We start from the raw sequence: 27,526 nt of genomic DNA, 5'->3' as shown, positions 1-27,526 counted from the left end.
CACTCTCCTCCCTCCCCTCCCCTCTAGCCAACGGTGGTGAACCGCTCCCAGGCCGGCGAATGGCAAGCAGAGCCTGGGAAAATGCACGCGGGGGAGCAGAGGCTGGCACTGTCGGCTGTGTGGAAGCTGCCCAAATGCTTCCATCTGACAGATGGCCCTGTTGCTTGCCCGCAGTAGGGCTAAAGGTTAAAAAACAATATCTGCCCAGCGCCCAGAACTACATATTCCAGGCATTGGGCGATACAAATTCAACATCCCTGCTCCATATTACTCTGATATTAGAAAAGAACAGAGATGACCGTTGCTGGCCTCTTTTTTTCTTTCAATCTCTTTATTGTTTCAAGAAGTATAATCACAGTATACATACATAAAATAGGCCAAGACCTCGACCAAGCATTGTAGAAACAGGTCTCAGTGACCAATATAAAGATGCAAAAGTTCAAAATCATCATAACAATATAAATTCCATATCTTTCCAACTATGGAAGGGTTAAATGTTCAACACCAATGAGGAGTATTTTTTTTCAGAATAGAAAACATATCAAATGTTTAACATGAGAAAATGCACCATTTTAATAAAAAAAAAAATATGGTCATTTTGTAACTGATGGCAGAGACTGCACAACAAATAGCTGGTAAAGTGCTACTAACCAGTAAGAGCTGGAAGAACATTTTGCAGGTAATTACTGAAGGTCAATTTTCAATTGTGAATAAAATATGGGTTTATGAGATTTACAGATCATTCCATTTTTTTTTTTTATGTAGACACAGCGTCCCAATTTTTTGGGGTTTGACGACCACAGCTTTACATTATCTGCTCAGCGATGATTCTGTGGCAGCAAACACTCTTTGCTCTGATTGTGTGGCTGTGTATTCAGCATAGACCTTTATGAGAGAGTTGCAATGTACACAGCATGTATTTCTGTTTCCCAATATTATGTTGCGTCAACCTTCCTGTTTCACCCTTTCTATATTTCTGAAATATAAAATCAGAGCAAAGCATTTTTTTTTTAGTTATGCAAGAGCTCATTTCTTACTACATGGCCGAATCTAGGGGAGTGCGGGGGTGGGCTATGCTCCCCCCAGATTGTAGTTGTTTTCCTATGTTTTTACCCTGTCACATGCTTCATAGGTGGAGACTACAAGCGGCTGTTCTAAAACACATGTGCAGGTTTTGTCCATTGTTGTTGCTGTTAATAGGTTGGTACAGAACTACGTTGCGCAGCAAGCACTGGGGCGAGTGCATATAGACAGGGCAAACAATAATAGCGCTTTTATATGTTGCACGGCTGTTTGGGTTTAGATCTACTGAATTTTAACCACTTTTCTGGCTGGACATTTTTTAAATTTTTCATACATATTAAAATCTGTGTTTCTCTTTGCTAGAAAATTACTTTAAATCTCCAACTATATATTGTCTGAAAGCAGAGGCCTGTAGAATAAAAAGGTGTCAGTTGCTATTTTTTGTTGCCTGATATTTGCGCAGACACCTTGTATTGGCAGCAGAGAACTGTTATGTCTTCATGTTGATCCCCATGTCCAGGATGAGCTGCTTGGATGCTATCTCCAGGCAGTACGCAGGGCCTTGACTTTTTCTCCAAATCAAGAAGTAGCCTCTCCCTGTCCTGGCATGTGTTTCTCAACCTTTTTTTCAGTCAAGGCACCCTTTAAAATTATGGACAGTCCTGAGGCACCCTTTAAAATTATGAACAGTCTTTAGGCCCCCCATTCTAAAATGTGAAAAAACGAATCCTAATAGTTTTATATAACGCAGCAACATCCACACATGTAGGACACCCAACATTAGAGGGGATTAATTCTTCCAAACCAAATACACTTCTGCACACTGGTACTGACTAGTATTCCAATGTTTCTCTTCTCCCTCACTTTTTCTCCATCACTGACCTAATGTGACCCCAGCACTGATGGAGAGGGGCAGGGAGGGTCAAACTAGGATGCTGTGCAGGCAACCGACGTCCTCATCAACTGGTGATGTCATTGGTTGTCAGGACGCCTGCGGCTAGAAGGTCGTAATGGTGCACAATGAAAACCTGTGGCTTTGTGTAACGAATAGGCAGGCTTGTTCTACCTTGTATAGGCTGGCTTGTATACAAGTTTTGCTCTATTTTTAGACATTTTGCCAAGGCACCCCTGAAGAGACCTCAAGGCACCCCAGGGTGCCTGAGCACCCTGGTTGAGAAAGGCTGCATTAAAGCTATGACAGTTGACGGTGGAATGAGAGGATGTAGTGATTTGGACTTAAAGTATAACTAAAGGCAACATTTTTTTATAGTTTTGGATAGAGTGTGGAGGGATTAGAACCTCTGTCAGTTTTTTTCTGTTTGCAGTCTGTGTCCCTCTATAATAACAAACATGTTATACTTTCCTGCTCTGTGTAATGGTTTTGCACAGAGCAGCCTTGATCCTCCTCTTCTCTGGTCCCCTCCCAGCACTCCTTCTTTGTCGGGTGCCCCCCTAGCAAACAGCTTGCTATGGGGGCACCCCAGCAGGCATGTGCCCAAGCTCCTGCTCTGCGTGTCCATTCACACACACAGCTGCGGGTTGGCCCCTACCACTCTCTCATTGGCTGATGTGCTTTGACAGATGCATGAGCCAGTGACTTCTGCTTGCTGTCTCAGCCAATGAGGAGGCAGAGACCCAGGACAGCTGAGGCTGTTGTGCATATCGATGGATCAAGGTGGGGCTCAGGTAAGTATAATGGGGGGCTGCTGCACACTGAAGGTTTTTTTACCTTCATGCATAGGATGAATGAAGGTAAACATTGAGCCTTTACAACCACTTTAATACTGCTAAATATACAAGTGCAGGTTGAATGTTCTCTACAACACAATGACCTTGCTTTTATGAGTCCTCTTCAATAGGCAACACTCTCACATTGAGTGTACTGACTTTATTAACACTGAAATAATCTGATAACATCTCTGTGCAAAGCTGACTAAATTGGGGCATCCTTCGAAGGTTGTAGACCGTAAAATGCTTCCTCTTCCTGTAAACTGCTTACGTTTGTTTAGCTGTTGGGCTAATGCCTCATGAACACAGGATTTCTGGCCATCTCTTAGTCACTTTTTTCTGCCAAAACACTGTTGGCAAGAGGAAAACAATTGTCACTTGTAAACACATGTAACACGTTTAGGTGCGTCAGGCTTGTGGATGTTAATTTTATTGGGCTGAATAATAATTTATTCTGGCCATTGACATGAATCAATACTCAAGCACTAAATGTGCCTAGCGTTAATGTGCTTTTTAGATGTTTACATGCATCATGTTTTTTTTTCTGCTAAATTGCTGCTGTTCCTGGACGCACTGGCAGTGGGTTTTGTCTGCTTCTAAACTCCTCTAAAAGCCTATGTGTGCATGGACACGTAGGCTAACATGCAGGGGCATTTGGAGGCAGAAAAAAAGAAATGGCAGACTCTTCTAACAACCGTGTTAAAAATGTCCTGTGTGCATGAGGCCTTATTGATAGTCTCAGAATAATAGCCTGAAATTTGCAGTATATGTTTTCCAATTTAATCTGAGCAGTTCTTAAAGCTGATCTACAGGGAAGATGTATTTTGCAAACATTGGGCCAGCTTGGCACCATATTGGTGTATACATATGTGACCTCTGAGGAAGCTGTAAATCTCTGTTGTAGCCCATGCTACTATAGTCATGGGTTCAGTGATCTGGTTGCTGTGCCATGCAACTTCCCCGCTGCACACTCGCCATAGGGGGTCGCACGCTGGGCACGGCTGCTATTCAGAGAACCTCTTTTATTTTTCTCAATGAGTACAAAGCAATCTCTGATTTGATGAGATGGATCCCCACCTTGTTTAACCAAAGTTGCCTTTGTATGCTGGATTTCTTGTATGGGGAGAAAATGGCTTTGACTTAAACAAAAGCCTGTGTACACAGGTCCTAATTCTTGTTTCTCTTTTGCACTGCCTTGCTCTACTGCCAAAATGAAAACCTATCCTGAAAGACGTTTAAAGTGGAAGAAAAGCCGAACACGCACTGTTTTTAAAAACGTTCCCTTCCCCCTCCTACCTACCCAGCATACTCTGTGAGGGGAAAAAAAAAGATCTGTGTACTTATGCTCAGTGCAATTTCATGGCATCCAAGTGAAATATATAACACCAGTATGTCAAAAAAATGTAAAAACAGAATCACGGAGTTAGAAAAAGGATCACCCCCCCCCCCCCATTCTAAAAATGACTTGTAAACTCAATCAGGTGTAGCCAATCACCTTCTCAATGGCATACAAGGCCATTTGACTTTCAACTGTGATTAGAACAGCATGAAAAGAGATTTCTTGAAACATTTCAGTCCCTGTTAGTGCGCCTGAAGCAAACAATCAACTGTGGGTGGTATGGCACTGTCAATAGATCTCCAGGTTAAAGTTGTGGACAGGCACAAGTCAGGAGATGGATCCAAAAAATGTCAAAGGCTTTATCAATGCTTAGAAGAAAAGTGAAGTCTCTGATTAAGAAGTGGAAGGCATTTGGTACAACACAGACCCACCCTGGATCAGGTCATTGCTCCAAGCTGGATGAAAGAGCTAGAAGGAAACTGGTCAGAGAGGTTACTAAGAGGCCTATAGTAACTCTGAAGCAGTTGCAGGAATGTATGACAAAGTGTGGTCATTGTGTGCATGTGACAACAATATCACAAATTCTCCACAAATGTGGCTTGTATGAGAGGGGTGCAAGAAAAAAGCTACTCAAGAAATGCCACATGCAGTCACGACTGAGCTTTTCAAAAATGCATGTTGAAGATTCTGAGGCCACATGGAAAAATGTGTTGTGGTCAGATGAGACGAAAATTGAAATTTTTGGCTTCAACACTAAATGATATGTCTGGTGGAAATCCAATACAGCTCACCATCCAAATAACACCATTCCTACAGTAAAGCATGGAGGCGGGAATATCCTGTTATGGGGTGTTTCTCTGCAGCAGGGACTGGTGTACTTGTCAGGATAGAAGGAAAAATGGATGGAGGGGGGAAATGCCATCAAATTCTTGAGGAAAATCTGCTGCCCTCTGCCAGAAAGTTGTCAATTGGAAGGTGGTTTACCTTCCAACATGACAATGACCCAAAGCACACAGCAAAAATTACCAGCCTGTGGTTGAAGGAGAAAAGGGTGAATGTCCTGTCATGGCCTAGTCAGAGCCTAGACTTAAACCCAACTGGAAATCTGTGGAATGACTTGAAGACTGCAGTCCACAAATGGTCACCATTAAATTTAACTGAACGTGAGCAGTTCTGCAAAGAAGAGTGGGCAAATATTGCCATATTTTGACAGAGATATGCACCAATGATTATTGGACATTTATGTTTTGTGATTCACTAACTTTGTATGAAGGTCTATTTTGCGCTGTTTCATTTATAAATATTGCAAAGTCTAGATGTGCACAGTTAGTAGAGACAAATCCCAACAGACTAAAGACTAATTAAAGCTGAAGGTGGTTCAATAAAATACTGACACAAGGGGATGATCCTTTTTCCAACTCAGTGCTTCTGTTTTTGAATTTTTTTTGTGCTTTTTTTCTGACCTGTTTTGAGTTATATCTTTCACTTGGATGTTATAAGTTGGATAAAACAAAAACTTATTCTCGATCTACACTTCTTCATTGGGTCAACTGATAGCTTCCTATGGATTCCAATACCATTTCTCTGCTGATGACACACAAATCTATCTTTACTCCTAAGCTCATCCCATCAGTTTCCTCACGTATCACTTAATTACTAACAAATATCAGACTGGATGTCACACCACTTCCTAAAACTCAATCTATCCAAAATTGAGCTCATAATATTTACTCCCCCAGATGGGCAAGCGGAGCCCGGGACATATAACGGGTAGGGAGGGGACGGCAGCTGGCGCTGTTGGCTGTGTGGAAGCAATCAGGGGGAAGCGCTGCCACCCAAATGCTTCCACCTGACAGGTGCTTGCCTGCAGCAGGGCTAAAGGTAAATAAAAACTACCTGCCCAGCGCCAGGAACTACATGTACCGGGCATCGGGCGATATAAAATGAAAATCCTAATCACTTCCCTAGATTAGTATAGACTGTACTATAGGAAGGTGATCAGGATTTTTTCATTTATTTATTTTTTACACACTATGCTTATACCAGTGAATTTCACTGTTCTAAGCAACCGTTTTTTTTTCTGAATTAAATCTATTCAATGTTTACTGTTGTGATTAGCTGTGATTGGCCACAGCTAATACCATGGTACAGATAGGCTGTGATTGGCTATCTGGATGATCTGTCATCCGCTGGGCACAGGAACACAGAATTCATTGTTAGTGGAACACCAAACGTGGCTAGCAGATGCGCATAGCTTGACGCCTGATAATAGTTGGGGAGCTTCTTTAGGGCGTTTGTTGTGCATAGGGCAGCTCTTTTAATTGAATAGGTTGCCCTATGCACAACATGCAAAAATGTGCAGAAACGAAAACCAGGAGCACATGTTCCCGCTACGCAAAGTGTGAATCCGCCCTCAGTGTTTCCTAAATTTTCAGTCCTAGTTTTTAAGTTGACAAGTCTGAGATTCCCTTGAATTTGTTAGAAGAACCCTGAGGGGTACGTGCCTCTGAAGTTGACAACCACTGTCTTAGCCATCCCAGAGCCGGAATAGTCAACATCTGTTATAAGCTGTTGATTTCTATTGCCATTGGCAAGCAATTTCCTTTTGTTCTTCTTCCTTTAGAAGCCTAAGTTTTAACCAAATGTACTCTAAAATGAAGACTGCGGGGTTAAAGCAGTTCAGAATTGTTTCAAGGTGTTCTACTTTGTGGAAGTTTGTATTTTAATGTTTCCTTTCTACAGACATCTTTGCTACTTGTCCTCATTTCACAGGTCATGTTGGATTGAACAGGTCTTCATTACTGCATACTGGCCCATATTTTTAGCAATACAACAAATATTAGTGAAAGCAGTGCAACAAATAAAGTATAATACAGTGCCATTAATATGTGCTATAACATATAAATATGTAAAAAAAAATCAATAAAATTACATCAGTGAAAGTCCAATTCATCAAACACATAAATGCTTCAAATAAGTTCACCAAAAAGTTTTTTAGAAAATGTGGTTAAATGAAAAGTCCTTCTGATCAACTAAAATCACCAAGTGATCAAGTAAGATTACTTCAACACGTGCATAAAACTTCACTCAAGTGTCACCACGTGCTCCAGAGACAAGCCTCCCCCAATTCAGTGGCACTCACCAGATGTCCTGGCCCATCTAAACTTGATAGACAATTGTGCTTGGGGTGAGTGTCAAATGTTATAACGCTCCTCAATCACTTAGTCCCTTGGCAATTAAAGGCTGATTAGATGGTAGGAAATCCTCTAAATCAGTGGTTCTCAACCTTCCTAATGCCGCGACCCTTTAATACAGTTCCTCATGTTGTGGTGACCCCCAACCATGAAGTCATTTTCATTGCTACTTCATAACTGTAATGTTGCTACTATTATGAATCGTAATGTAAATATCTTACCTCCAATACTGCTGCTTTCAACACAGTAGCTGCTTTTAACAGAGTAGCTGCTTTCAAAACAGCAGCTGCTTTCTACACAGTAGCTGCTCTTTACACATGTGTGACTGGTCCACATAAGTACATTATGGCGCCAACCCTGTCACATACACCTGTATTTGTACGGGGTGTATGTGATGGGGTTGGCGCGATGATGTCATCACGCCGGGTACTCGTATGTGGGCGTATCTGCATGTGGGCGGACCCGCCTGGAGACGGATAGAGGAGCGGTGTCTCAGTTCCTAAGACCATCGGAAATATGTGTTTTCCGATGGTCTTAGGTGACCCCTGTGAAAGGGTCGTTCGACCCCCAAAGGGGTCGCGACCCACAGGTTGAGAACCGCTGCTCTAAATCATTTACATTCCCTGGTCCACTGTACTTTGTAGTGCTGAAGGCATCAGTCTTACAAATTCCTTCCTGCTGCTGCCTCCAATCACAGCATCACATGACCCCTATATATAGCGCCATCAATTTCCAAAGCGCTTTAAATATATATTGTACATTCACATCGGTCCCTAGCCCTCAAGGAGCGTACGATCTCTGGTTCCTAACTCACATTCATACATACACATACTGGAGCCAATTAACCTACCAGCATGTCTTTGGCATGTGGGAGGAAACCCATGTAGGCACAGGGAGAACATGCAAACTCCAGGCAGGTGGTTCCGTGGCTGAGATGCAAATCAATGACCCTAGTGCTGCCAGGCGGAAGTACTAACCATTTAGCCACTGTGCTTCCCACTTGCAGCTGTATACAATGATCTCTATTTTAGAAGACTTTCCAGCCTGTTGGAAGACATTTGACCAAAAAACAATTGTTTCCTGTCCTATGGCTGTGTTGTGGAGAAATTGGTCGCTGCTCCCATCACTTGGAGCAATGAAGGGAAGCTTTCTCACCACTCATCAGTCTTGATGAGACATCTACACTAATATTACCAACCTTATTGTCAGAAACTTCTTTTGTAGGGATTCATTATGTTTAAAGTCCTCTTCTTATTAAGAGTTGAAGAATGTATTTTGACAAAAACTATTTGGGTGACATCAGTAGAGTATGTCTGAGCTGAAGTAAAGCCATCTATGGTCTTCAGAGGAGTTTCTCTTTGATGTGTTTTTTGTCAACCTATTGTGTGCTTCTGTATTATTTCTTACAATCCAACTTAGAAGGAAATGTAAAAGCCAAAACAAACAAACAAACAAACCTGTTGATTAATAGCTATAAAGGGTAACTGTATACGGAATAAACTTTAAAGACAAACTTCACCCAGCTCTCCAAAAATATGTCAGGCGATACAATTACTGTAGCTGCTGGCTTATATAAAACACATACTTAGCAGCCTAAGAAGTCCAGTGCTGTCTTTACAGTTGAAAGATGCACATTGTTACATTAAAGAGGGGCATGGTATCAGAAAAGTTGGACAAGACCATAAGAACCCATTTACGTCTGTACAGTGTGCCTATGCGCATTTGACGTGCGACCACATAGGACAGCCCATTCACGACAAACAGAGCTCCTGCAGTGATTTTAGGCAGTAAGTCTCTCATGTTTTTGCACCTCACTTATAGGCGCGCAACTTCTAGCTGTGTTTTGGGTGCTGTTAAAAATCAGTCACCTCAAGCGTGATGTGCATTTTTTTTGTGTGTTTTTGCGTGTTTCCAGGAACGAGCAGATGTAAATGGGGACTTAGAAATCGTTTACTGAAACAAAGTAGTACATAATTCTTTGAGATAGTAATGCACCAATTTATCGGCCGAAAATTGAGTTATCGGCGTTTTGCCAATAGAAAAAAAAGGTGCTGATAACTTCAATGCAAAATTGCGTCCCATTGACTTCAATGCAAACGTGTTCCATTGATTTCAATGCAAAAATGCCTCTATTTCAGTTTTTTAATTTTATATCATTTAATATATTTTCTGTACAATTTTTGTGTTACTTTCAATACGGTTTTTTTTTACACGTTACTGGATTGTATTTTTTAAATTCATAACACCATTTGTATAAAAAAAATTATATTTTTTTAAAACTCTATATTTTGGTTTCGGTTTTTGGCCAAGTGCATCCAAAATTTTTGGTTTCGGTCCAGAATTTTCATTACGTACACCAATAGTTGGAGATATTCGGTTCACATCAAAAACACAAAATTGAAAATTTATGAAATGGACTAATGGCAACAACATTCAAAGGAAGTGCTATAATCAAAGGAAATTTTACAGGGGTGTAGTAGCACAAGAGAGGGGTACAAACCTAGGAGGGGAACAACAATCGATCTGTCAAACGTTAAAATAAATGCATAAAATCAAATCTATTTTTTGAACAGAATGATTTAGTTGGCCTGATTCATAACCACCTTCATTGAATATTTGTGGATTTTCACATAATAGCAATATGTACTTTGGCAGCTGTGGGTACACATTCATTTATAGCAATAGCTTTTAAGCATATTTTACTTTCACTCCAATTTTTAGGAAGATAATCATTCCTAGCTGCAGATTTAAATACAAAAGATGTTTTATTAAATTCTGTAGTGGCTTTGTAGCTGCTGTAGTTTTTAATGAGTGTAGAAATCCTTCAGAGTAGACACAGATTAACGTCATGGGGCTGTTCACTTTTGCACTTTTTTCACTACTTTTAGTGTGTTACCTAACATGGGGTAGTATGCATTACTGAATGCGATAATGTGTGTTGCAGTGAGGTAGCACAGATTTCAATGGACCTGCAGCATTTTTTTTTTTTTTTTTTTTAAAGAGTATTGCACCATAACATACAGATGTTTTACATCTATGCACTATCGTGCACTAAAAACGTATTTTTTTGGTGCTACAGTACGTTGCGATGAGTTTAAAAAGAATGCCACCATTCTGCAGCACTTAATTTTCTGCAATGCAAACTGCTTTCCTTGCTTTATGGCAATGCATAAATCTGAATAGAACCATAGGTATCCCTTTCCTTGCTGTAAAGCCCTGGTGCCCAATGTGCCTCTCACTGGCTCTCAATGTGCAGGCTGCCACCTGTTGGACACCTGTAAACCTTGTGCTCTCTCCCTTTTAGCACCCAGCACTGAAATACAGAGCTGTCAGGCAGAGTGATCGCTGCTCAGCAGTATGTCCCGACCTCTGAGAGAGCAGCACAGGAGTGTGCACTGTGATCACCAATGTACGTGGTGGAGGATGTAAAACAATCCAAGAGAACTGACATTTTTACGTGTTGGGGGTGTGTCATAGCACGGTCATTTTGAATGCACTGCCTAACTTTATTCTGTGCACCTCAACATGTGAAAATGGGCTGCTATTGTGCAACCCTCTGGAAGTGTCAGGGGCCCACGCCTGCCAACTTCTTCTTCAGAAACCTGAGGTGCACCAATGTGAAAATGTATAGTTGTTCTAAAGCAGTGGTACTTAACCTTGTTGAAGGTACTGAACCCCACCAGTTTCATATGCGCATTCACCGAACCCTTCTTAATTGGAAAAATAAAATATGATTTTTAAAATTCAAAACATAGGTATATATTTAGGTATATATTTATACATAGGTGCGCAAAATGAACAAAACCGTTAAGAACAAAGAACAAAACCATTAAAACATGATTTTCACACAAAAACAAAAACATAATAATGAATATTTACTGCACGAATCATACGAGTCGGGTGTGGGTCTTCACCTCCGCCGAACCCGCGAGACTGACTCACCGAACCCCTGGGGTTCGATCGAACCCAGGTTAAGAACCACTGTTCTAAAGGCTGGGTGTATTTACCTTAATGTGTTCCCTGCTTTGGGGTAAAAATATCTTCGTGTTTGTATCGCTCCCTCACCCTCCTATATACTAGCATATCTCCTTCCAGTGCGGTGCCGATCTGCTCTGGTCTGTGTTCTCCTCATGGGCACAGTGGTAGCAGAAGAGGTCATCAGCTCCTGCAGCTGTCAGTCAAATCTTGTGAGGAAGGGGCTGGGCCAAACCACACTTTGTGTGTCTGTGGATGCACACAGCTTTGCTCTAGAGCTCTGCCCCCGTAGCAGGTGGTTTGCTATGGTGGCAGGCATGGAAGAGAAGCAGCCAAGAGCACTGGAGGACCCCAGAAGAGGAGGTTCAGGCCCACTCTGTGCAATACCCTTATACCAAGTATAACATGTTTGCTATTTTGGAAAAAAAAATGGCAAGCCTTTACAACTGTTTTAACTCGTAGGTGGGCCGTCCCCCTCTTACAGCTCCCTTTTTGATCTCACAATGGTGGGCAGCCTTAGTCTCTTTATTGGGAGGGAGCTGAAATAAAATGGTTGGTTCCTGCTTCAATTTTGTTTTAGGAAGTGTGTCTGAAGCTACTTACTTTAGGAATATATTGGCCATAATAACATTTGTCGTTGTATTGTGTCAGTGCATGAAAAAAGTGTGAGTGTGCACAAACCTGGACAAACCGGCAGACAGACACTGTAGAGGTGGTAACATACCATGTGTTCCTGGCTGCTTGGGACTCATTCATATAGTGTCTTTCTGTGCAGTTTGCTGCATTTCACAAAAACAAACTCTAGCAAAACACATGGATTATAAAAATACAAAATCAACCATTTCTGTTCTCTCCAAAGTGCTTCGATCAAGTTTCAAATGGCTGTAGTTACAAACCATTTGGATATTGGAGCTTGCATTAAAAAATAAAGTTGTCCTTTACAGTTTTGTAATGTAGTTTCTGCTGATGAGCAGTGGATTTAGTCACAACACATTTTTAAGAGCAGTGCACAAAAACATTTGGCAGAAGCACAAAAAAAGCTGCCGAAACAGGCAAATCAAACGAAAGGTTTTTCCTCTAATTACATCCGGAATGCCAATCAATGTTTAACTTGGAATAGAGCAGAAACCAGAATGATTTACTGATACTTTTTGAATGCAAATCCAGTGATGGTGGTGACCACTGGAGAAGGCTGTGAACAATTAACTGGTGTGTCTGCTGGAGGCAGAGCTGAATATCCAAGGGTAGGGCCAGTAGAAAGGGAAGAAAATACCTTTTTGTTTGCATTACTATGATAAGAGTGCAGCCTTTTCCAGGCCGGATTCCTCCATGCTTTTGTGGCAGAGGGAGAAAGATTAACCATAAAAACTATAGTGATTGCAGATTTTCAGCCCAGCATAAAGTAGAACTAAACTCTCCTAATCAGCATTAACAATTGTTTTAGTCCTTCTGCTACTAGTTCTAGTACTAATCTTGTGCTACCAGCTTTAGTAAATAGATAGGAAGTGGGCTAAAATGATGTCAAACATAACCAGATTTTTCATGGGCATTTTTTTGGAGTGGAGGAGGAGCTTTCTCAGCCAATCATATCCTCTTATTTGCATGCCTAAACTCAGATGGATTCCAGGAAGTAAATGCTACATGAATCATCTGTCTTTACTCAAGGTGGCTGCAGCTAGGAATGGCGGGGGTGTCAGAGTGTTTTCTCAACAACAGCATAGAGACATGGATGGATGGGTGAGTTTGCTGTGAATATTAAAAATGAATGAAATTTGTGGTGCTCAGATAGTTTTGTTCTGCTTTTAAAGTGTTTGTCGGGGGAAAGTAAAATAACACACCGCACATTTGCGATACATACAGATTTCCCCATATTTTCAAAAACCCTGTAAGTACACAAAAAAAAAATAAAAAACTGTCAATCCACTGAAAATGCATTAGGCATATATGTGACGACACACAGGATTTCGTGGACCGAAACACTAAAATTGTGTCTGTGCCAAGTGTTTGGTGTTTTTTTTTTTTTTTTTTTTTAACTAAGCTACTGAATCTTTCCCTCTCCCCATCCTAACAGATTAGCTCCGGTTCACATATATGCGGCCGTGCGGGCCACATTGTGCGTGGGCAGGAGAGCCCATTCATTTGAATGGACTCTCCTGCCCCGTGACACGCAGGGAGGAAGTCCCTGCACTTCTTCCAAAAACGCAGCCCGCACGGGAACCTCGGTTCCCAGTACGGTTGCGTTCTCCAGTGCGGGCGGTGTGCCATTAGAACTAATGGCACCTGCCCGCAGGTCTGCATTTCTTCGTGCAGGTGGTGCGGCTGCACGACTTTTCGTGTGGATCCACAGCGGCACCACCCGCACCGATGTGAACCTCGCCTTAGAGAGTATTTGTTCTGTAGTCCAAGATGAGAACTGGGAGGGCTGAGCTCAACGGATGTGTTTTTTTTTTTTTTTTTAATTTCTTGAACAAATCTAAAAAAAACAATTTTTAAGTGAACATTTCACAGAGCAAATAAGTGAAGTTCATTGTTACGGCTGAAATACAGGGTACAGTGGTTTTTCATAAATTGCCATATTTAATATCACTGTTCTGTGTGCCAGTCTCAGGTTCTGTAACACAGCCAAGAACTGAACAGGTTTCAGGACTAAGATAATAGTGTCCTCCCCGAGTCTGCATCTCAGTCCAGGAAGACAATGCTGACCCTGGATGATGCCTGAACAAAGATGGTGGTTCTTCTGGAGAGGAGGCACATGAAGGCATTGTGAAAGGGGAGTAATGTATCTGAAATATAATGAAGTGTTGTACACATTACATTGCATGTGCTTAGAATAGTAAATGAGATGTTAGGTCCACTTCATTATCTGTTTCCTTTTCTGACTGAAAGTTCCAGCAAAATCCAATCACTGAGCCACCATTCACACAGATGTTTAGCCATGCTGTGAGTCCCACCAGCAAGAATCTACTAATTCCAGCAGTTGGGTATGACAGCTATGAGCATATAGCAGCAGCCGCTGAGCCCACTCACTGCAATATCAGGCTGTCAGTGGCTGCAGCTATTCTTCCCTGTTCACACAGCCAGCGATTACTTGCACCTTGTGTGCTTGCAGCCATGATCACCATGGCTGATTGTTTTCTTTGCGAACAGACAGGAATTTCTTCAGCCTCCAACACCCTGTCATTGCTACCCACTCGAAGCTGTAATTGCCAGTCTGAATGCCTGTGCAAGGGGTGTCTAAAGGTTATGATTCACAAATTTGTTGTCGTTCGCAGAAGATACATTTTAGTTTGCAATTTTATTGAGTCAAAATGTACCTCCTTCTTAACCCTTAAGTGGAACTGCACTGTATATGAGCACCACAAACCAAAAGTACTGTGTAATTCATTGGTAATGTTCAAAGCAAACTTACCCAACCGTCCATGTCTCCATGCTTTATTTTGCTGAGAATTCATTTGAAAAACACCCCCTGGTGTTTCTGGTCATGGCCATCTTGAGTAAGGGCAGATGGTTCATGTAGCATTTACTTCCTGGAATCCATCTGCCCTTAGATTAGGAATTGGCTTTGCTGAGAACCCTCCCTCCCCTCCTGAAGACTCCTGGGAAGAATGACAACATTTGCCTAGGCATGGAAACCAGGAAGTAGAAATGTAAACAAAAGTTTAAAATTAGTAAATAGGATATACTTTCCTTTCTGTCTCTCTCCTAATTCTAGCAGCATAAAGATTAAAAATAGTCAATGTTGATTGATAGAGTGAAGTTCCTCTTTAACTGCTTTCCTGCTGCCCTATAGCAGAAATACTGCTACAGGGCGGCAGAGATTTATTTGTGATTTTGCATTGCCGGGTAGGGGGCGCACGCACACCCTACCAGCGCTGCCATTGGTGGCCTCAGCTGCCGATTACCGGGTCTCAGCCGGTGATTACCCGCCGGCACCCGGCATTTGCCGAGTATCACTGACGGGGGAGAGATCTGTATGTAAACAATACTCTCCCCTGTCAGCTCCTGCACACTGCTTTGTATTGCTCTGTATAGCAGAGCAATACAAAGCAATTTGATGACACCGTGAAAGACGCACACAGTAAAACAGCACACAGTAAAACTGCACACAGTTAACCCTTTGATCGACCGAGATGTGAAGCCCTTCTTGCTCAGTGCCATTAGTATGGTGTCAGTGCTTTTTTTTTTTTTATTTTTTTATTTTTTTTTTTTTTAAGCACTGATCACTGTATTAGTGTCATTGGGGATGTCAAGTGGCAGTACCCCCCTCCCCCCAGTGCCAGAATGCCTGCTGCAGTCCCACTATAAGTTGCTGATCGCCGCCATTACTAGTATTAAAAAAATTAAATAAATTCCAGTGTATATACCACCATTTGTAGACACTATAACATTCACGTACACCAATTAATTTACACGTATTGTGATTCCTCTTTTTTTTTTTTTTTTTTTTTTTTTTTTTTTTTAGCAAAGATGTGTAGCAGAATACATTTTGACCTGAATTTATGACTAAGTTTTGATTTTTAAATTTTTTTTTTTACTGGACATGTTTAATAGCAAAAAGTCAAAAGTATTGTTTTTTCTCAATTTTATTTTTTTGTTTATAGTGCAAAAAATAAAAAACACACAGGTGATCAAATTCAACCAAAAGAAATCTCCATTTGTGGGGGGGAAAAAAGGACAAAAATTTCATTTGGGTGCAACGTTGCATGACCGTGCAATTGTCAGTTAAAGTAACACAGCTCCGTATCTCAAAAAATGGCCTGGTCATGAAGGGTGGTGAATCCTCAGGAAGCCAAGTGGTTAAAGTGTGTTTTTTGTTTTTAGTTTTTTTTTTTTTTTTAATGCATTCTACGTATGAAGACCTTGGTGTGCAGCTCCCTCATTGGCTCCCGTTGCTGTTAGTCACATCCAATGAGGAGGGTTTGGGGGGCAGGGTTGAGCCACACTCTGTGTCCCAGTGACACCCTGAGGTGGTTTGGTAGTGAGCACGCATGAATGCCCTCAGAGAAAGCAGCTTGCTCTGGGGGCACTCAGCAGGGGGGGGGGCAGGAGTGCAAGCGGGGGACCCGAGAAGGACCGTGGCTGCTCTGTGCAAAACCATTACACAGAGCAGGTAAGTGTGACATGTTTGTTATTTAAATAAAAAATCGAAATCTTTACAATCCCTCTCATTTCTCATCAACCATGTATCCAAAAAAGTTTTGAAAAGGCCAGAAATGATACATCTCTGGATGGGGTAATGTAATTTATGATATGTTTATATCTATTTAGGGTTTTTAACCTTTTGTTCTATATACGTCATATACTTTTTACTTTATAATTGTCATCTTTTGGCTGTATTGTTGTGCAATGTATACTTTGGATGTGTCCATTTATATCTTTGATGTATCTGTGAAGTGATTTCAATAATATGTATGGGGAAAAAATTTGATGTTTTTGCATATACCTCCATGCTTGTGATCTTCAGCTGCAGAGTTCCAGTCTTGGTATGCTTCTACCATCTGCACACAGTCTTGCAGCTGCCTAGAATTAGTTGCAAACCCCATAGATATTGATGGGGATTTCTCTGACAATGGGTTGGCTCCACAGCTAAACTCAGGCTAAAGAATGTCAGTTCCCTGAACCTTGCAGCTGCAGATCATGGAAGTAAGTGTGAACACCAAAATGCAGGCACAAGCTGTAATTATTTTTAGATACCATCTGGTTCCTGGGTTCCATCAAGCCCTTTTTCCTTACTGCTCTTTTTTTCTCTTGTTCTTTCCCTAGAATTTTCAGGACGCTGTCATAATGCTCAGAATTCTTCTAAAAAGGTGATAAGCATAATTGAAAATGGCTGACAAGAGCGGGAGGCCCACGCCTGGACCGGTGTACATTGAGGTAGAATATGATTATGAATATGAATACAAGAACAAAAGAGTTGTTATAAAGCAGGGCGAGCGGTATATTTTAATGAAAAAATCCAACGAAGACTGGTGGCAGGTGAGACTGGATGAAAACTCGCGACCCTTGTACGTGCCAGCTCAGTATGTGAAGGAAGTGGGCAGGAAGGCGTTAATGCCGCCTGTCAAACCGCCTGTCCTGCCCAACAGTCCTCTGAAAGTCACACAAGGATTACAGAGATCAATGGAGAATATCAATAAATCCCCAGAACTCACCAGTTTTGGGAAAACCTCCTCAATTCGAGATGCCAACCAGAACTTCGGGCCTGGCAGTAGTCCAGGTCAGACAAGAGGACTAACTTTAGACCTTGTACATAACAATGGCAAGTTATGTACTGATTTACATTCGCCAAAGGCCACCAGCAAGAGCCCTTCTGCCTTGCACTTTCCTGGTCCAGAAATGATGGAAATAGAAAAGACCAGCTTTTCAAATGAACTCTCGGACTCGGCTGGGGAAAACTCGGAAAAAATTCTTGTAGACTCAGAATCTGGAGATGAACTGAGTAGCAGCTCAACAGAACAACTTCAGGTAAGATTGCATCCTAAATATTTTTGTGTTATTGCTAATATACTTCTGAAAATGCTAGCTGCCTGGCTTTTATGCTTTTCCACTTACTCGCTTAGACCCTGAAACGGCATATTCATGCTATCTGTAAAAGTGCTAGTGAAGCTATAGTGTCTAATCTGCATACTAGTTCTGGGTCAGTAACTTTAAGTGTGGATTCACACGTGTGGTGCAAATTGGAGCTCTGTTTTCAAAGCTAATTGACAAAGTAGTTCAGCGTTTCAGGTCAGGTTTAGATCAGGATCAGGTCAGGATTTTATCCTGTTTACTACTGAATGACGTGCGATTCAGAAGCGTTCCCATAGAAGTCAGTAAGCCTGAATTCGCACTTGTTCCGGACCGCATTGCTCAGAAAACTGACAGGACTCTTTTTCAATTCGCACTGAATCGGCACTTCAGCTGCCGATTCAGATGAACAGTCATGTGAACAGTCATAATAGAAAGCAATGTTCTTTCACGTGTCATGCGAATTGGATGCAATTCCAAATGCATCCAATTTGTATATGCGTGAACCAGCTCTAACAGTACTGAAAGGAAATCTGCACGCAATATCCCCTTCTTTAAGCGTAAGGAGTGCAGCGCTAGTAATAAGATAAGAAAAAATTACCTAAAATTGAAAGTTCATAAGATTCATAAATTAAGTTCATAAAATGTGTATAGGATCCCTCCTTGTAGTGAAAAACTTGTGCCTGGAAACAATGGTATAAATGCGCACTCACCAGAAGCATGTAAATATATCCACCAAGGACCACTTAGGCAGGCGGGGTATAGCAGGTAACTGGTGAGCTTCCTTCTAGGGATAGGTCAGCGCAGCAGCAGGTCTTGGGTTTAAGGTAGAGATCTGCCGATACAGAGGTCCCCTTTAGGTTGGATGGTTACAGGGTTCCCTTCCTCTGGATACTGGTAGGTGAGGGTCAGCTGTAGGCTTAATAGCTCATAAAAGAGCCACAGAACGAATGCCCATAGTGTAGAATTCTAAACAACTTTATTCCAATCAGAAATGTTTTTAAAATAAGGGTACAATGCAGAGTTATGGCAGCACTATCCCGTTTAAAGATGGCTGCTGGACCTCCTCGTGGTTCCGGTGGCAATGATGTCACGGTATGTTGGTGTCCTCCCTAGGCCTTTCGTGCCACGCACGTCATCAGAGGGGGAGACCAACCTATACCCAATATCCCCTTCTTGCACATAAAAATGACTGGTTATACAGATATACTTACTTAGTCCTCGTCAGTGACCCAGACTTTATTGAACCCCGTTGTTCACAGTTGTTGCACAAAAGTAGCACCTTCAGAGGAGTATTGGTTGTGATAATCCCCATGCATCTCCCAGGAAAGTGAATGTCTGCAATACTTACTAGGTGCAGATTTCCATCAAATAACAGCTAAGTACCGTGTACTATACTAATTCGAATTAAAGGAGACCTTCCCTGAGAGAAACATGGAGGCTACCACTGGAAATGCTAGTTGCCTGGCTACCATACTGGCCTCTTGATTGCAGTACTCAAGTCCATAACACAGTACAAGTATGCAGTTCTGACTTCTATTATCGGTTCTAGGTAAATGACTCCACGTACTGAACCAGAAGGTCAGTGTAGCAGTCAGTGGGCTAGGGTTTGTGGAAGGATTTCAGCAGTGGCAGCCTCCATGTTTCTCCTAAGAAAAGATAAATTATAGTGAAGCCAATGAGCTGGATTTTCAATTATGGCAAACCTTTAAAGGTCTTTGTTACTTTGTGTGGAACAAATGAATTTCTTTGTAGAGATGATACATTTGTGAATGCATGTGGTAACACTGGTGCTTCACCTCTTGGTCATTGCATGAGCTGGGGTTCATACACATAGGAACATCGCCCCTATTTGTATGTCATGGTGGCATACATGTCAATGGTAATATCCCAGTCTAAGGGTTGAGGCCCAGCAAGATATAGAGGTGAATTTACAGTGTCAGTACATCGATTCGTTTGTGAAATGTTGCCTAACACAAGTGTGTGATGCTTTTACTCCATTAGAACAGCTCTTGTATGCTATAGAAGGGAAGTGTTGGGCTGAAGACTTATCTAAGATACAGGAGACCCTCTGTAGTGAAATCTTCGGTTGTAATGCCATGTACTTTCATGCCAAAGTTTGATGACAAAGGTTGTCTTACCTCTGGGCTTGTCCTACATCATATTTGATCTTGATGTGTCTGTTTTTCATTATTTAGAGCCATTTAAATGGGTCTACATTTTCTGTTGCCTCCCTCCAAAAAAAAGATAAAAACCTGTTGCAGTGTATTCTTTTTTTGACCAGTTCACAGCTGAATCACTCATGGTGGTCTACTCTCCTGTGTGATTCCTGAGCGTTCCCATGCGTTTTGCAACCCATATTACAACGAAACGCAGAAAACGTAGTGCACTACTTCTTACAAACACACTGCATGAAATCACATGGTACTGTGGCACCATGCGATCTGGCGCCTACAAACACACTTATCTGCTGTGGGTGCCAATGTAATGTTAACAGCACCCCAAAGGCAAAGGCAGTGCATTTTGAGCGCAGTGCGGGAAATACACACAGAACCTTAAGCAGGCTGCAGACTTTGTACATTTCTGCAGAATTGGCTGGAATTTGAGCTGTGGGTAGCCCTGTCAGCATTACCCGGCTGAGCAAAAGTCTATTTAAATCCACTTAACCAGGTGGAAAATTATTGGCCAGTCACTGGATATTATGATATGCAGCAACTGTTTTTGGGTATTTAGACAGCCAGGAATGCTGTGGCTCTCCGAAAACAATAGCTGGCAGAGGAGAATCTTCCATTCACTATTTAGCATGGGTGGGGAAATCTATTGATCCCGAATTGTTTAGCCTACAGGACTGAATGTGAGAAATCTAGCTGTGTATGGCTTGTCTTGGACAACCGCAGTTTGTGCTTGTTGAAACGTCGTCTGCACACTAACTGTGAGGATTGCTGTTGACATCTTTTCGTATCCTGGGTCTCCTGTCTCTTTTTATCCTGGATATTCTTAATCCTTTTTTTTTTTTTTTTTTTTTTAAGATTCATTACATCTGTCAATGTGTTAAATCCTAAAATCCACTTCTCATTTGTAGATAAGTATGAAAGCTGATAAAGCTATTTATTCTCAGGATAGACCTTTTCCTTTTATATGGCTGACTCATTGGGGGTTGTTTACTAAAACTGGAGAATGCAAAATCTGGTGCAGCTCTGCATAGTAACCAATCGGCTTCCAGGTTTTGTTGCTATTATTGAACAAGTTGACGTTAGAAGCTGATTGGTTACCAAGCACAGCTGTACCCCATTCTGAGTGCGCCAGTTTTAGTAAATCTACCCTATTGTGGGTTCATTCACTCTGTGGAAATACAAGCATGAATGTGCATGTAACAATTTGCTGTGTATGCTCTTTGCAGTGTGCTGTCACTTATTTTCTCCGGCACCTCAATGTGTATACATGGAGTAAACAACCCATCTGCCTCTCTGCACACTGCAGCACACAAAACAAAGAATGGACAAACACCACAACTTGCGTTAGAAGGCCAAAAAAATGTGCAGAATCGAAAACCCGCACATTAGAGTTAATGGGCACCAATTGGTGATGGGCCCTGAAGAACAATGCAAGCAGCCTTTGGTCAGTTTTATTTACACCAGGAACATAAATCAATGGGAATTTCCCAAATTGTTTTGAAACCCTTACACTTATATTGTATATTTCAATAATAATATAATATATGCAGAGTTACAGCAGTTCTTGCTTTATAAGCTGTTGTAAATATTTGTATTTTGATTTCCTGGTTGTTTTAATTCGTGTCTCTGTACACAGGTTCAGGTTTTGTATTGTACATCATCTGTGTCCTTGAGAGACACATGATAGAGCTGAATACTGTTGTGACTCATTGTTATGGAGTGGTGTTCTGTCATTTTGTTGCTAAGCACAACTTGGCCTTTTTGGATGTTTGTCATCAGGTTTCTTTGTTCAGCTTTGTCATACAGAAGCAGATGTGTATGTAAAAGCCTAGATAAATCAGATTATTTTGTATCTTGCCAGACCCCGAAACATAGTGGCAATTAAAAAACAAAACCATTCTCTCTGCAGATTTCAGGAAAGTTGGCTATAAAAGGATTTTGCCCATAGGAAACATTTAGCCGATACAGGAGACTGCGTGTACTGCAGGTGGGGGGTGGGGGGGCTGAGAAAGGCAGGAGAGGAGCAGTGTATACAGTGACTGGCTGTCCCTATATGTCAGTGCCGTTTTTTAAATGTAATTACCGGATTTTTTTTCTGCACTATAGCTCACAGAATTAGCTGTGACTTTCCCCCCCAGCTAAAAGAAACAGTTTCCTTTTAGTTTCTTTCACGAGATAAAAGAAACAAAGTTTCCTATAGCATCGGGGAAAGTGACAGCTCATAGCGAAGAAAAAGAGCTGGCAATTGCATTTAAAAACCGGCAATGACATATAGGGGTTTATTTACTAAAGCTGGAGAGTGCAAAATCGGACTCGCTTCTGCATAGAAACCAATCAGCTTCCAGGTTTCATTGCTAAAGCTTCATTGAACAAGCTGAGGTTAGAAGCTGATTGGTTTCTATGCAGAAGGGAGTCTGATTTTGGACTCTCCAGCTTTAGTAAATAAACCCCATAGTGACAGCCAGTGAGGAGAGCCTCTCTGTATACACTGCTCCTCTGCTGCCCCCTCCTTGTACACACTGCCCCCTACAAAGAGGACCTGTCACTCAAATTCTATCACATAGGGGACTATTGCTCCCCTATGTGATTGCAATAAAGTTAAGAAAAATAAAAATATACAGTACATGAAAGTAGAAAAGACGAAAAAAATTGGAGCCTCCCCACCCCCACATAGGCAGACATTTCGGTTCGGTTTTCGCCCACGTCCATTCTGAATTTTCGGTATCCGTTTCAGCACCAGAATTTTCATTTCGGTACACCACTAAATTTGACCCATGTATAGCCTGCATATCCCTCCCTTTCCTGGAAACTGGAGCTCTCCTCTTCTCCCTGGCGATCCAGATTTGTGGGCGGTCCCTTGGCATCCTCAAATACAATGCAAGGCTATTGACCCTGCATTGTACTTCACTACACCAGAACGCCTGCAACCACCAATAGCACCTTGGAGAAGAGTTTGTGGGAGCCGATTGCTTAGCATGGTGTCTGCAGGGATAAGGGATTAGGTAAATAAAAGTCCTAATACTGGTACGCTTGCAGTATTTGACCCTTGCAATGTGAAGGGAACTCCACTGCTTGAGCTGTTGTTTTAGCTTTAAATACAGGGTAGATAAAAATTGATTATTTAAAAAAAAAAAATCTGATTTTTAAAAAAAAAGTTTAAATCAGATTTTTTTTTGGTATCAAATTTATTTTAATAAAATGTTTATTGAGTACAAATCTATCTAGAAATAGTTTTATATTTAAGATACATTAATAATTTAGTTTATTCAGCATGAAATGGAGCTTAGTTATGTAGCATGAGGTTGTATATTCTGCAATACTTAAATTTTTGGTAAACTCATTTAATGGATCTAAGCTCTGCAAGCTGAGATAACATGCGCTGCATCGATGCATTCACACAATTTTACAGTAACCATGAGAAAAAACATGAAATAATAATCTTTACATTTAAAGAGCACCTGTCATTTTAGGTCCATCATGGTAGCACCTGTTAGCGGGCATCCACTCACTTGCTGCCGCCACATCCCTCACCTTGCTGTCACTGCTGCATCACCAGCCGTCCCATTAAAGTGAATGGAACTGTCGGCGAGTCAACAGCGGGTCAGAGGAGGAGCCGCTGTGGGACAGAGATGACAGCTGCTCTTTAAAAAATTATGATTTAAATCAAGCCTTTTCACTAGTGATTTAAATCAAATCCACCCTGTTTAAAGCAGAAAAACTGGAATGAGGAAGGGTTGGCACTGTAGCTTTCAAATTCTGTTGGATATTTGTTGTAGTCTGTTACCCTGTGTAGTTATTCCTTTAAAGTTTGCTGTGTCTTCAGGACAGGAATTGGGGGGGGGGGGCTCTTCACAGGAAACAGCCTTGCCCATTCTATTCACAATTAGAAAATTAAAGCGGCATTAAACCCAAAACAAAAATCATAAAATATTGCAGCTTACCAGTCAGTAGATGTGGTGGCTGCATTAGTTTTGTTTTGTTTGACTTTTGATCTGGCCAGTAACCTATCTCCTGTATTTGTGAGACACCACTCTGGATGAAGGAGCACAGAGGGTAGAAATGAACAGCAGCATTGTCAGTTGGGGGAGGGGAGTGTTAGATGGACTAGCAGATTTAAATACACTAATAAATTGGAGCCAAACTCCAGCTAACACTTTATAAGCAGCTTTAGCAGCCTTTTTTTGCCTTTTGGGATAAAGGCTTTACATACTGTAAATAAATAAAAGCTGACCATTGTAAGCACTCCCACAAGTAGTAAATGGTCTGTTTCTTCTCTGCAACTGATACATTCCACTGGAGATTTTCTGATCACCAAATAAAATGAAAGAAAGAAAGCTTAAAGAAAATTAATGCAGCCATCACATCTAAGAATTGGTAAGCTGCAATATCATAAATGTTTGATTTTGTGTTTAACACTTTAAACAAACTGAAGTCAAACTTCAGCTCACTTTATAAGCAGTTACAGCAAACTTTTTTTTTTTTTTCCTTTTTGAGATAAATATTTTACATAAATAAATAAATGCTGATCATGGTTAGCAACCCTGTCAGCGGTTGGCCTATTGCTGCCTGTCCATGGTCTCCTCCTTGCATGCCTCCCCTTGGTCCAGATGGAGATGAACACATCATGAGGTCCTTTGTAGTGTTTTTGTAAGTTGCCTGGTATGTGGGGTTTTTTGTTTTTTTTTTTCTTCTTGATGTTGTGTCCATTTTTCTCCTCTTAAGTTATTAATTATTTGTTATGTTACCCATGCATATATATGTGTTGCTATTTTATACAATTATATGTGTACTTTTGATTTTTGATGTGCATATCCTGGTAGGCCACCCATGAAACCCTTTTTCTCTGTATATTGGTATTTTGTTTTTAGGGTGGTGACCTCCTAATATAGACATATTTAGCTCACCTCACTAAAGCTGTATGCACAGCCTCCCCTTGTGTATCTGAACTATTGAAGGTAGAAAGTGACAGCAGTAGACCTAAATTCATTATTTTGCTTTCCTGTGATGTTGAATTGTAATAGCAAATGTTTAAATAAATGATTAATGATCTGAGCTAAAATAAATGTGCTTTTTATTCTAGAACAAATCGAGAATGTATAAATATTTTATGTGCTTCTTGGCCAAAGCCAAGAGCTACGTTCATTTAACAAGCTTAGGCTGTTTGTTGTGTTGGTTATCTGTGCCAGCAAAAGGGGGGGGGGGGGGGGAGTGTTGTCGCAGACCCAAAAGTGGGATACAAGTTTATTCAAAGTGTTGGCTGCAGAACATGTATATATTAAACTTGCTTCTTTTCACACTAAAATGGTTATTAAAAAAAATCATTTTTTTCAGCTAGCCCCCCCCCCCCCTTTTTTTTTAATTTAATATTATGAACGCTTCGAGGGCTGGAGTGGTTACAAGAAGGTGCATTGTGGACTTTCTGTGCTTTTGTTCACAGTATTTTTACATGTTAATATGTTTCTAAAACCCACCCTAGACTGCTCAAATTTTGGACAATTCCTACTGTTTGTTCAAACTATGGGTGGCTATGCAAGCAGCACCTGGCTTGACAAAAGATGAAAAAATAAATTAGACTAGGCCACTGTAAAATTATGGGAAAAATCGCCCAGTTACCCCAGCCACACTAAACTGCGTGAATGGAGGAATCTATAAAACCATTTATTGTATTTAGATAGCCACAACAGCCGTCAGAATACCTGAACAATGACTGCATCTGATTGGATGCCACCAGCTTTCCACCTGGATCCTTCAGGTTTCAGATTGAAGTTGGCTGAGCTGGGTGGTGCTTACAGGGCCGCTCAGCTGGAATTGTGAGCACTGTATGGCTAGCATTACTCTCTGCTTTGTTGTTTTGATTAGTTGGTGTTCTTCATCATTGCATTCTCTCTGTGACTTGACAGTAACTGAAAGTGTTGGATGACAGAGAATGGATTGTACCATCATCAAAAGGGGGTGCTAATGTGAACAAATTGCACATTGTAATAAATATATATATATAATTTTTTTTTAATTTTTAATCACTGATTGCAGGGAGTAATTTTGGGTTCCTCTTGATGTACTGGCTGATTTACTTCTTTTAGGTCTTTTCTGAACTTTCAGGCACCCCGAAGGAACAATTCATGTAATTTCATGACAGATGAGTGGGAGACATGGATTGTGCCATTACACTTTACAACCACTAGTCCCAGGCTGTTGCTGTAGTAAGTAGGCTTCATCTAACTAGACTTCTCTGTGCCCAGGCAAGAGGTGAGGGAAACATTCTAATTGGGATACCTGCTCTGGAAACAACTTTCCAGGAGGGTAATTCCCTCTTACTTTGGGTGATTTCCTCTGACTTCCTGTTGGCAAATTTCCTAAGGAGTACACAGTCAGTAGAAAAAAAAAAATAAAATAACCTGGTAGCAGTTTTTTTGTAGTTCCTTTATTTAGCCAAAAGATCACAATACAAAAAGATAGGATACCATACATAAAAGTAGATGACATAGATGCAGATTGCGCATAGCAACAGGGCAAGCAAGAATCTGGACACAAAAGCAGTACGTATAGCAGTTTGGCATATAAAAAAAAAAACATATCGATCGTAGAGAGTCGTACACTATGCCAGAATCGATACCTGGATATCAAAAACTATACCAAATATAATATGGCGTCGCGGACTAGGTAAAACAAAGTATATCCACTGGGGAGGTAGTTGGGCTGGTCAATCTGTCAAACACAATTTAAGAGAGGATGGGGGAGGAGGAGCAGGATAAGGAAGAAGGAAAAGAAAAAGTAGAAGATGAGTCGCCCAGGGAGGAGACCAGGCACACCACTCATCACTCTGGTTGGAAGCGCACAGAGCGATAGGCCTTGATGTAGATGAACAATTGCCAAGGTCCCTATGTCCACTGAAAGGCTTCTTCTGTGTTGTGCAGGCTTGCTGTAAGGTCCTCCATGTTCCTGTGTTCATTTACCATAGTGAACCACATAGATTTACTCGGTGGGCACGTGTCCTTCCAACGAAGCAGAATTTAGGCTTTCACCACATTCAGTAGTTGAATGGTCAGAGAGGTGTTATATTTCTGGATAGTTCCCATCAACAGATGCAGCAGGATCACCGACCAAGTCCACGGCCATGAGGCTCTTAATAGGTTTTGAGTTCAATTCTGGGACATTGCCAGAAAAAGTGAAACCTAGTTCCCTGTCCTGCCCATATCTCCAGTACGAACTTGGAGCCCGAGGGAATGCCTGATGGTGAGTGCTGGGGACCCTATATTACCTAGTGAAGATTTTATAGCTCATTTCCTGTATCCTGAAGGCGATGGATGATTTCTCAGCGAAGTGGAAAATTTTCTCCTTCTGGGCCTTGGTAGCAGTTTTACCCCTTCCCTACTCTGTAAAAAAAAAAAAAAAAAAAAAGCTTAGCCCTGGTGCATAAGGCTCCAGTGTTCTAAGTGCGGGCTGAAAGCACGGGGGCAACATCCAGCCGTACTACTACAGCCTGTCAGACTCTGGAAGCTGGATGGGCTGGACGGTATACCTGTGTGTGAGGCCTTAATCAATCTAATTTGTGTTTTGGATTGTGGGAGGAAACGGGATCACTCAGA

At 41.3% G+C, this 27,526-nt stretch overlaps 1 protein-coding gene across 3 annotated transcripts in view; it reads left to right on the top strand.

Moving 5' to 3' along the window:
* The window catches only part of ARHGAP12 (Rho GTPase activating protein 12), a 144,088-nt gene that overhangs the window by 10,653 nt on the left and 105,909 nt on the right, over positions 1 to 27,526 (top strand). For all 3 annotated transcript variants that reach the window (XM_089668684.1, XM_089668685.1, XM_089668683.1), the window contains exon 2: positions 17,023 to 17,724. In XM_089668684.1, coding sequence (XP_089524810.1) covers positions 17,086 to 17,724 — 639 coding nt within the window. In that variant the 5' untranslated portion in view covers positions 17,023 to 17,085. The remainder of the gene's footprint in view (positions 1 to 17,022; positions 17,725 to 27,526) is intronic.

The sequence above is a fragment of the Staurois parvus genome, unplaced genomic scaffold, assembly GCF_062004578.1.
Source record: "Staurois parvus isolate SC_StPar_1 unplaced genomic scaffold, SC_StPar_1.0 ptg000061l, whole genome shotgun sequence".
Lineage (NCBI taxonomy): Eukaryota > Metazoa > Chordata > Amphibia > Anura > Ranidae > Staurois > Staurois parvus.
Note: the sequence above shows the minus strand (reverse complement) of the source record. Positions and strands in the feature narration are given on the sequence as shown.